This window comes from Rhinopithecus bieti, unplaced genomic scaffold, assembly GCF_001698545.2.
Source record: "Rhinopithecus bieti isolate Rb0 unplaced genomic scaffold, ASM169854v2 scaffold_39908, whole genome shotgun sequence".
Classification (NCBI taxonomy): domain Eukaryota; kingdom Metazoa; phylum Chordata; class Mammalia; order Primates; family Cercopithecidae; genus Rhinopithecus; species Rhinopithecus bieti.
Window position 1 is genome coordinate 58,590 of NW_016816280.1, and position 11,272 is coordinate 69,861.

The window sequence follows — 11,272 nt, forward strand, 5'->3', positions numbered from 1 at the left end:
GTGATCTCGGCTCACTGCAACCTCTGCCTCCTGGGTTCAAGTGATTCTCCTGCCTCAACCTCCCAAGTAGCTGAGATTACAGGCGTGCACCACCACACCAGGCTAATTTTTCTATTTTTAATAGGGACGGGGTTTCACCATGTTGGCCAGGCTGGTCTTGAACTTCTGACCTCAGGTGATCCACCCACCTCGGCTTCCCAAAGTGCTATGATTACACGTGTGAATCACCGTGCCCAGTCTAGACATATTGACATATTTCCTTTTTCTCTTTCCTTCTTTCTTTTTTTTTTATTTTTTTATTTTTTATTTTTTTTGAGACAGAGTCTTTTGCTGTCACCCAGGCTGGAATGTAGTGGCGTGATCTCGGCTCACTGCAACCTCTGCCTCCTGGGTTCAAGTGACTCTCCTGCCTCAACCTCCCAAGTAGCTGAGATTACAGGCGTGCACCACCACACCAGGCTAATTTTTGTATTTTTAATAGGGACGGGGTTTCACCATGTTGGCCAGGCTGGTCTTGAACTTCTGACCTCAGGTGATCCACCCACCTCGGCTTCCCAAAGTGCTATGATTACACGTGTGAATCACCGTGCCCAGTCTAGACATATTGACATATTTCCTTTTTCTCTTTCCTTCTTTCTTTTTTTTTTATTTTTTTATTTTTTATTTTTTTTGAGACAGAGTCTTTTGCTGTCACCCAGGCTGGAATGTAGTGGCGTGATCTCGGCTCACTGCAACCTCTGCCTCCTGGGTTCAAGTGACTCTCCTGCCTCAACCTCCCAAGTAGCTGAGATTACAGGCGTGCACCACCACACCAGGCTAATTTTTGTATTTTTAATAGGGACGGGGTTTCACCATGTTGGTCAGGCTGGTCTCAAACTTCTGACCTCAGGTGATCCACCCGCCTCAGCCTCCCAAAGTGCTGGGATTACAGGTGTGAGCCACCGTGCCCAGTCTAGACATATTTTCTTCAAGGATGCACTTATCATTGGAAATGGTTCTTTCTGACAACTCCCCTGCCCCGACGCTTTCTTTCCTGTTCCATGGAGTTCTGTGTTCTGTGCTGTGTAGTTTGATTTTCAGTCCTCCTTTGAATTCTGCAGCTGTGTATTTAGATCCATTTCCCAGGCCAGTAAACAAAGCCCCGTGGGCAAGAAACCACAGATCCCCCTAGAAAGTGGGAGAAAAAGCCCACACAATAGTGTGTGCATGTATGTGTGTGCGTGCATGCATGTGTGTGTGCATGCACGTGCATGTGTGTGCATGAGGGTGGACTAAAATTATAACCCACGTGTGTGTGCAGTATAAAACATATAAAACTGGTTTGGAGAGCAGGGTATGAAAAGTCCAAAGTCAGAAGAACTAATCTTTGGCCGTGGGTGGTGGCTCACACCTGTGATACCAGCACTTTGGGAGGCCGAGGCCAGTGGATCACTTGAGGTCAGGAGTTCGAGACCAGCCTGGCCAACATGGTGAAATCCCATCTCTACTAAAAATACAAAAATTAGCCAGGCATGGTGATGGGCGCCTGTAGCCGCAGCTATTCAGGAGACTGAGGCACAAGGATTGCTTGAACCTGGGAGGCGGAGGTTGCAGTGAGCCGAGATCATACCACTGCATTTCAGCCTGGACGACAGAGTGACACTCTGTCTCAATAAATAAATAAACAGAAGAAGAACTCATTCTTAAAAATTAAAGATACATGGAAGGTTTCCGCAGGAGGCTGGGAGCTACCAAGGGCTAGGTTGAAATGTGCAGCGTGGCCACTTGGGTCCCTCGGAAATGGTCAGAACATGGTTATTTCTTGAGGTTCCACTGGTGAAATAAACGGGAAACATGGAGACTGCCCAAGCGGTGAGTTCCCCATCCCTTCCTCGGCCTAGTTTGTGGCCTTCAAAAGATGCTTCCCATGGCACCTGGACACAATTCAGAAGACTTTTTCAATTAATTTAATTTTCATTCTGGAGGTTACAGCCTCTTGGTGCCAGTTCCAGAGTGTCTGCAGAATATTATGGAAATTCGTATTTGGAGCCAAAGAATGGTAGCATTAAAAAAAAAAAAAAAGAAAAGAAAAGAAAAAAGGCAAAAGGCATCTAACTAAATGAATTAGAAACAGAAGTCTTCCAAATGCTTATCTGTGTGAACACAAATAAAAAGCTTCAAAGCCTGGCCTTCAGAAGCTGATGCTGCGTCTTTATTATGGCTGGCAAGAGTGACCTGCGCCCTCCCTGAAAGGCAGCCAGAGTCTAGACTCTACTGGGACATAATGGACGGTCAGAGGAGGGAAGCTTCACCTGCAGTGCCGTCCAAATGGCAGAGGCTGGAGATTGTCCAGGGTAGGGCCTTTCTTTTGGAGGTAATGGGGGTGAAGCAGGAAGTTCACAGGCAGAGGGGTCTTTGGAGTATGAGACGGCAGAAAGACCCTGCTTTCTTTTCATCTCTGCTTCATCCCAAGTCGGACTTGCCTCAGGGTGCCAAAATGCCCAGGCAGCTCCAGCATCCCCTTTCTCCTCAAAATGAGCCCCCAGGGTCCTCCTGCTTACCCTGACCTAGGGCCCACACCCTCCCTCGATCCCACCCCAGGACTGTGGCCAGGAAAAAAGAAAGTGCTAATTGGTAGAGTCAATGCCACATGGGGAGGTCGGGGGAGAGGTGCGGGAGAAAATACCACGGAAGGAGCTCTGGTTGGGTAATTCATCAGGATTCACTCCAAGAGGTAACACTTTAAAGATGGTGTTCCCATGAAGAATGATTACATTTTCTTCATGCCTCTAAAGTGCAGTTATGTTGCTGGAGTTTTGCTGGCTGAAAAGAAAACGAAAAAGAAAAGAAAAAACCTTCCGGTGTGCAAGCTCACCCTGTTACTTCTGAAGATATGCATCACTCACACCACCTGCGGCACAGGCCCAGCCCCTCTAGCCTTGCAGGTTTCTGAGCTAGGGGTGCAGGTGACCTAGGGAGGGGTGGGTATGGCCACAGGCAGGAGACAGCTCAAGACCATTTGACCCAGCAAGCCCATTACTGGGCATATACCCAAAGGATTATAAATCATTGTACTATAAAGACACATGCATATGTATGTTTATTGCAGCACTAGTCACAACAGCAAAGACTTGGAACCAACCCAAGTGTCCATCAATAATAGACTGGATAAAGAAAATGTGGCACACAGACACCATGGAATACTATGCAGCCATAAAAAAGGATCAGTTAATGTCCCTTGCAGGGACATGGATGAAGCTGGAAACCATCCTTCTCAGCAAACTATCACAAGAACAGAAAACCAAACACCACGTGTTCTCACTCATAAGTGGGAGTTGAACAATGAAAGCACATGGACACAGGGAGGGGAGCATCACACACTGGTGCCTGTTGGTGGGTGGGCGGCTAGGGGAGGGACAGCATTAGGAGAAATACCTAATGTAGATGATGGTTGATGGGTTCAACAAACCACCATGGCACGTGTATACCTATGTAACAAAACTGCACGTTCTGCACATGTACCCCAGAACTTAAAGTATAATGATAATAATAAAGACAGTTGTTATTTCAGAGTCCCTGACTCAGCTGGCCAGGCAGCAAGTCTGCCAGCCCAGGAATGGGCCAATAGATGAGGCAGGGCTTTGTAAACCAAAAATAAAATTCTTTGGGAGGCTGAGGTGGGCGGATCACTTGAGGTCAGGAGTTCCAGACTAGCCTAGCTAACATGGTGAAACCCCGTCTCTACTAAAAATACACAAATTAACCAGGTGTGGTAGCAGGTGCCTGTAGTCCCGGCTACTCAGGAGGCTGAGGCAGGAGAATCGCTTGAACCTGGGAGGTGGAGGTTGCAGTGAGTTGAGATGGCGCCACAGCACTCTAGCCTGGCCGACAGAGTAAGACTCCATCTCAAAAACTAAATAAATTAATACAATAAAATAAAATTCTAAGCCCCCCACCTCCCCACCTTCAAAACATCTGAATGGACTTCCTCCTCAGACAGAGCTTTTTAAAAATGTAACCTCAGAGACTGTTTTAGGCCGTGAGGCGAAGCAGGGGTCCAACATGCCTCATGATGCCTCTCCGGTGTTAACATCCACACAGCCTTTAAGTCTGAGAAGAAACATTTTACAACCTCTTCTCTCTGACCCTAGCACCCAAAGGCTTCCTGTTCAAATAAGAACTTGATTCTTCACAATTCTTTATCTTAACCCAGACATTCTTTTCTATTGATCCCAGGACTTTAAAGAAACTCAAGCAATAGCCAATCAGAAAATTCTAAAATCTACCTGTAAGCTGGAAGCCTCCTGCTTTAAGTTGTCCCACCTTTCTGGACAAAACCAATGTGTCTTACATTTCATTGCTGTCTCATGCCTCCCTAAAACGTATAAAACCAAGCTACACCCCGACCACCTTGGGCACACGTTCTCAGGAGCTCCTGAGGGCTGTGTCACGGGACATGGTCACTCATATTTGGCTCAGATTATATCTCTTCAAATATTTTAGAGTTGGACTCCTTTCTTTTCTTTCTTTTTCTTTTCTTTTCTTTTTTTTTTTTTTTTTTTTTTTGAGACGGAGTCTCGCTCTGTCACCCAGGCAGGAGTGACAGAGTGCAGTGGCCTGATCTTGGCTCACTACAACCTCCACCTCCCGGGTTCAAGCGATTCTCCTGCCTCAGCCTCCTGAGTAGCTGGGACTACAGGTGCACACCACCACATGCGTCTAATTTTGTATTTTAGAAGACAAGGTTTCATCTTGTTGGTCAAGCTGGTCTCCAACTCGACCTCAGGTGATCTGCCTGCCTCGGTCTACCAAAGTGCTGGGATTACAGGCGTGAGCCACTGCGCCGGGCCTAGTTTGACTCTTTTCGTGGACAGCTGGAAACGTGGAATGCAAGAATATTCAGGGTTATTTGTCAGGCTGCAAAGTTGTTCCACCACCCTGCAGGAAAATGGATACAATTTTAGGCTTAGGTGTTAACAAAAAACATATCGTTAGTGTGCGAAGGGCGACAACTGCACTGCAGCTGTGGCCGGTGGCGCGGGAGGGTCTCTAAACTCGAAGCCCACTTCGAAAGGCGAGTCGCCCGTGACCAGGACTAGGGCCTAGGCACCCCAGATAGGAGAAGGGACCTCGTTCCCTATTGTTCCCCACTAACCCCCATGACCAGGAGTCCCCACTCCCAGCCTCGTCCTGGGGATTCTGGGGAGAAACTGCCCCAGCGCAGAGGCTCCTCCAAGGGTCATCCTTGGTCCCGGGCAAAGGGGGCGTCCGCCACCCTCCGGGCTGCGCACCCCCAGCTCCCCAGCTCGGACGTTTTAGAAAGGACATGAGGCGGGGGTTGCCCGTGGAGGGGGGCCCACGCTTCCTGAGCAGGGAGGGGATTGCCCTTTGCTCCCCTTGGGGAACTCCCTGAGGTGAGCATCTGGGAGGCGCCCCCACACTTTTCCCAGCAGGGGAGCCGGGAGAGTTTCCTTTGCTCCCATTGCAGAGCAGGGGAGGGTCCCTGTTAGGGGCAGAGAAGGGGCTGCAGGGGCGAGTAGGGAGGGTGGGGCCACACGTTTCCACTAAGGGCGGCAGTTTCGTGTCGCTACAGTTAGAGGCGTGCATTTAGGAGGCTGTAGACAGGGAGCGACCCGCACTTTCCCGAGCAGGGGAGCTGCTGGGAAAGTTTGTTTTGCTCCCACTGGAGACCAGGGGGTGAGGGGGTCCTTGTTAAAGGGAAGGAGAAGTGGCTGCACGGGCGAGCGGGGAAGGGGGAGCTCTGTGTTTCCAAGAAGGGCAGCAGTTTTATGCCACTACAGTTAAGAGCCGCCCTGGGGCGTGCATTCAGGGGGCTGTAATCTGGGAGGGACCCACACTTTCCCGAGAATGTTGTAGTTGACTTTGCTCCCGGTCGGCGCCGCCCTGGCTATGGCCTTGTGGGTGGGTGAGGGGCGTAGGCAGCTTCTTGAAAAGGGAAGGGGGTGTCCCGTGCTCCCCTCGGCGCTGTCTGGGGCCACCCCCCCCCGCCTCTCCGTTCTGTCCCCTCCCCAGACCCGGCGTTCCGGCCCCTGCTGTGGCGCGTGGAGGCCAGGGTGGGGGGGCGGGGCCCGGGCCGGGCGGGGCGGCGCTGGCGCAAGCCGGGCCTGAAGCTTGCAGGGGCGCTCCCTCACCCCGCCCCCTTCGGCGTACTCCTCGGGCTTCCGCCCCACCCGCCCGTGGGGGAGTATCCGCTCCCGCTGCCTTCGCCCAACGCGCTGCAACTCGGGGACGGTCCCTGCGCGCTCTGGGGCGCACCAGGCCCGGCGGGGCTGCGTGCCGCTGCTGCTCTTCGGCCTGCTGCGGTGTCTGGTCGCGCCCCGGGTGACGCGAGCGCGAGGATCCGCGTGGGCCGGCGGACGGGTGGGGCGGACGGGCGCGGCGGGGCGCCGGCCCGGGCCTGGGGATCCGCTTTGTTAGGGGGCGCCCCGCAGGGACACCCGCACCCTCTTCCCTGCCTAGCGGGACGTGCTGTGCCCGCGGGGGCCCAGGCCCGGAGGAGGCCCCCACTTTCTCCCCAACGCTTTTCCTGGAGCCATTTCACAGAGAAAAGTCAGCGTTTGTTGTCAGAGTTGTAAACTCTTAAATTTGGCGGGGCCTTGGGAGAGGTGGCATACGATTCTTCCCAATCTAGGGGACTTTCTTACGGATCTCTGCCCCTTTGCCTAAGCCCCTCACCCCACCCCGTTATCTCCCCGCAGGGTTTGGGGACCTGCGTCTTTAGGCCGCGCGCGGAAGCCGCCCTGGAGTTGCCTGTCAGAGCCACGCCCTGCGTCCCGGGCCTAAATTTGGAATCGCTGGGAGCCTGAGACCCGGCTCGTGGGGGGAAGGGAAGGAAAAGTTAGAAAAACACTTTGAGCCCTTAATATGTTCAAAAATACTCTGGATGCAGGCTCTGGGCATTTCAGCGCGTGTGCGCCAGGCAACACGGGGCGCCGAAAGAAACGTGTGCTTACCAAATTGTCCATCTGTAGCGGTGGAGAATTCGGAAAACAGGAAAAGTATCCAGGGAAGAGCGAGCCACGGTCACCCTCCCACGGCCTAAACCGGGCCTATTTCTAATTGTTACTCTAATCATGTGTTTCTGTTTCCCTCCCTTTGAAAGGGAAACGGGGACCCTGCTGGATGTGGTGTGTTATAAGTTCTTTTTTCCAGTGGCCAGTGCATTTTTGCTTTTAAGTAGGCAGGCTTTTAAGTAGACCGGCTTGCAGGTAGTGTAGACTTCAGGACCGGCCTTATCAGGGTTGGACATATTTAGGAAGGAGAGGCGGGAACGCCCAGCCCTGGGGAGGACAGAGGCGGCCCGGTTTGTGTTGATGGGATCTAGCGCAGCCTAGAGCTGTGGTGACTAGACCGGGTCTGTATTTTGAGGGAGGAGTTGCTAATGGATTTACACCCTGTTTAAAGGGGTCCCGGGTATCCTAGAAATTGTGCTTTCACTCGGTAGACGTTAGAGATAATGAAGCCTGCTCTGTAGAGGAAAACTTGGAGGACTCTCCAGCCTGCAGGGACGTTCCAAGCAGAGCTTCCTGTTTCTCCCTTTTCTTCCTAAATGGCCTTCCTTTTAGGGCAAGCTGCCACCACGAACGGGATGGCTCTGTAGGGTTTTATCAGCTGCATTTATTCCCAAGGCACCCTTTAGATGAAAGGGTTTTTCTCTTGTCTCTCTGCGAATGCATTTCTTCATCCTTCATGCATTCCTTCCTTCCTTTGCATCTACTGTGTGCTTGGGGTCAGGGAAATATATCCAAGGGAGTTCTGGTGGCCTAAGAATTCAGTTTCCTGGAGAACAGAGGCATCTGAACAGGCGGATGGGAGACAGGGCGACAGGCACCATTCTAGTTCCATCACGAATAACTCAGGGGTTCCCAGTGGTCAGTCTTGGTGAGGGGCTTGGCTGGGTTTTGAAGTCCTGGGGAAATTTTGCCGGCTGGTCTGGCATTCCAGGTCGTTGGAGGAGAGTGGGTGGAAAGCCTTATATTCTCTGAGCCCCAAACAGGTCGTTGCAGTTTTTTTGTTTGTTTTTGTTTTGTTTTGTTTTTTGAGACGGAATCTCTGTCGCCAGGCTGGAGTGCAGTGGCGCGATGTCGGCTCACTGCGTTGCACAGTTTTTAAACCCACAGCAGTGTTGATCTGGAACTCCTGATTTTGGAAGCATACCGGACTTAGGAACTCCAAGCTGCTGATGTTTGAGTAAAGGGAAGCGTAGCTGTCTATGGGGTGGGTGGGTAGGGAAGGGCAGTGGGACAGGGGGATAACAGGGGCCAATCTGTCCTTCAATTGCAGAGGAAGGCCTGGCCGTCCGCACTGATGGATCTCCCTGAGAGACTCTTCTCACCTCGTCTTTCCAGTCTGACCTTGCTAGAGATGGAGACAGAAACAGCCTGTCCCAGTAATATGAATACACATGTTGTTTCATTAGGAAGTTGACTTTTGAGTTGGTGATGCTCAGAACACATTTTCCTATAGCGATATGCATCAGGTGCACAACCCCGTTGAGCCTGGAGTAGGTTCTCACACTGGTGCTGATAGCCCTGGCCTGATCTCAGAGGGTTGGGGACCCTGTGTTCCTTGGTGTCTTCATAAATTCTCAGGGGTACAGGTGGGATGTGGTGAGGGATGGATGGACAGAGGGAAGCGTATAGAGGAAAAGAGGAGGCTTCAGCTTTGTAGAGAGCAGGACGTCCCCACAGGGCGATGCTGGCCCGGAGGAGACACTTTGTGATGGTTGCAGACATTTTTGGTTGCCACCCTGGGGTGGGACCTCCTACCATCCTGCAATGGGTGGGGCAGCTTAGGGAAGCTGCTCAGAATCTTTCAAGGGCCAGAACGGCCCCCAGCACAAGGAATTCATCTAGTCCCAAATGCCAATAGTGTTGAAGGTGGCAAACCTTGAGGAGAGCTTGGGAGTTGTATGTATGCGCTGATCAGGGCTGCCCCGTCCCGGGCAGTAGAGCAGCGCACATCCAGTGCATCCCTGCTCTCCAGCAAAGGCTGATTTGCACCCCCGGGCAACGGCACAGCGGCCTGTGCAGTTTGAAAAACTCCAGACACCTACGGAATCGACATCTCTTGAACAATACCAGGCCTCTTCAGGATTCCTTCACCCCAGTAGAGCAAGCGTGGGCTTCGTTTTTTCACTCTCCAGAGCTCTTGTCTCCTGCCCATGTGGGTGTGTGTGGAAGTTATTAGGAGAATGTTTCTGGGCAGAGGAAGTGGGTTTTATCATCCCGTGAGTTTGCCTTGGTTTTCCACCAGCATGTTTGGCTCTGATAAAAGTTGATTGCTTTGCATTTAACTCCCTATTAAAGGCCGGGCATGGTGACTCAGGCCTGTAATCCCAGCACTTTGGGAGGCCAAGGCTGGTGGATCACATGAAGCTAAGAGTTCGAGACCAGCCTGACCAACATGGCAAAACCCCGACTCTATTAAAAATACAAAAACTACCTGGGCGTGGCGGTGAGCGCCTGTAATCCCAGCTACTCGGGAGGCTGAGGCAGGAAAATCACTTCAGCCCAGGAAGCAGAGGTTGCTGGGACGTGAGCTGAAATCTTGTCACTGCACTGCAGCCTCGGTGACAGAGACTCAGTCTCAAAGAAAAAAAGAAAACTTCCTGCTTCAGCTCTTTCTCCTTTCTCTGTGTATGAGACACTTTTCAAATACAAATACATGTCTTTACACTTTGGAGATATTCAAGTAAATGATTGTTGTCTGGAAATCACTTTTCTTCCTGAAGGTCGTATGGTGGGTACATGCTGTCATTTAGAAAAAAATGCGGCTCATACAATACTTCTCCCAATTCAGCATTTAGGGATCATGGCGGGATTTCATGGACACTGTCTGTCTGGAATGTTTTCAGACTTAGATATCCTCCCCCAGAGATAGACTTCTCAGTAGCCACATGGACCTTGTGCTGGTTTTCAGTCCTGCTGAAAATGTTCTAATTACTCTTGTTACTTTAGGGGAAAAGAATTACGTGTCCTTTGTGATTTATAGACACAGTAAGAAATAAGACCCATGTGTCTTTAGGGGTGTGAAGGAGGAAAAGTCTTTTTTTTTTTTTGAGATGGAATTTTCCTCAGTTGCCCAGGCTGGAGTGCAGTGGCACGATCTCAGCTCATGGCAGCCTCTCCATCTCAGGTTCAAGTGATTCTCCTGTCTCAGCCTCCCAGTTAGCTGGGACTACAGGTGTACGCCACCATGTCTGGCTAATTTTTGTATATTTAGTAGAGATGGGGTTTTGCTATGTTGACCAGGCTGAAAAGTATTTTTTTGAGGTGGGGTCTCATTCTGTTGCCCAGACTGGAGTGCAGGGGTGCAATCAGGGCTCACTGCAGCCTCTGCCTCCTGGGCTCAAGCGATCTTTCCACCTCAGCCTCTGTGGTAGCTGGGACTACAGGCACATACCACCGTGCCTGACCACTTTTAAATTTTTTTGTGGAGACAGGGTCTTGCTATGTTGCCCAGACTGAAAAAAAAAAAAATCTTTTTTTTTTTTTGAGACAGAGTCTCGCTGTGTCACCCAGGCTGGAGTACAGTGAGAGGATCTCGGCTCACTGCAACCTCTGCCTCCTGTGCTCAGGCAATTCTCCTGCCTCAACTACCTGAATAGCTGGGAATTCAGGCACATGTCACCATACCTGGCTATTTTTTGTACTTTTAGTAGAGACAGGGTTTCACCATGTTGGCCAGGCTGGCCTCAAGTGATCTGCCCACCTTGGCCTCCCAAAGTGCTGGGATTACAGGCGTGAGCCACCTGAAAATCATTTTAAAATCAACTGTTCTGCGTTCTTACTTGGAAGGGACTCCTGTAACCAAAGACGGGAAAACAAACCAAACTTTATTAACTTGCATTTTCATTGATACATGGGAGATACCTAGAAATGGGTAGTTTTCAAGGAGGTGGCTTGGATTCTAGCTGCTCTAGTATCCTCAACAAAGAACAGTCCATTTTTAGAGAACTGGCAGAGAAAGACAAAGGACTTTGAGTCTTCAGGGGCAGCAACTAAATAGCAGAGAAAGGCTGGTTAGTGAAGCTTGTTCATTCTGAATCCTGTGGTTCCGGGTCCAGGCCCGTGAGGATTTTCCGCTGTCTTCCATGGTTCACCTCTGTTCTCCCAGTTGGGGAGGTGGGGTTCAGATTGCTTGTGAATGTGGTCTCATCGTTGCTGGTGTAGCTTCAGGCTGCAGGCTGTCCAGGGCTCGAGGATTTGCTGATACTTTTTTTTTTTTTTTTTCAGATTTGCTGATCCTCTTTTTTTTTTTTTTTTTTTTT

The 11,272-nt window shown here is 50.8% G+C and overlaps 1 protein-coding gene across 1 annotated transcript in view; it reads left to right on the forward strand.

Annotated features, from left to right (window-relative positions):
• The first annotated feature begins 2,263 nt into the window (after window positions 1-2,263).
• Window positions 2,264-11,272, forward strand: part of LOC108516994 (CD99 antigen-like) — a 54,837-nt gene continuing 45,828 nt past the window's right edge. The window contains exons 1-2 of the mRNA XM_017854779.1: window positions 2,264-2,333; window positions 6,013-6,321. Of these exons, the coding sequence (XP_017710268.1) occupies window positions 2,264-2,333; window positions 6,013-6,321 (379 nt within the window). The remainder of the gene's footprint in view (window positions 2,334-6,012; window positions 6,322-11,272) is intronic.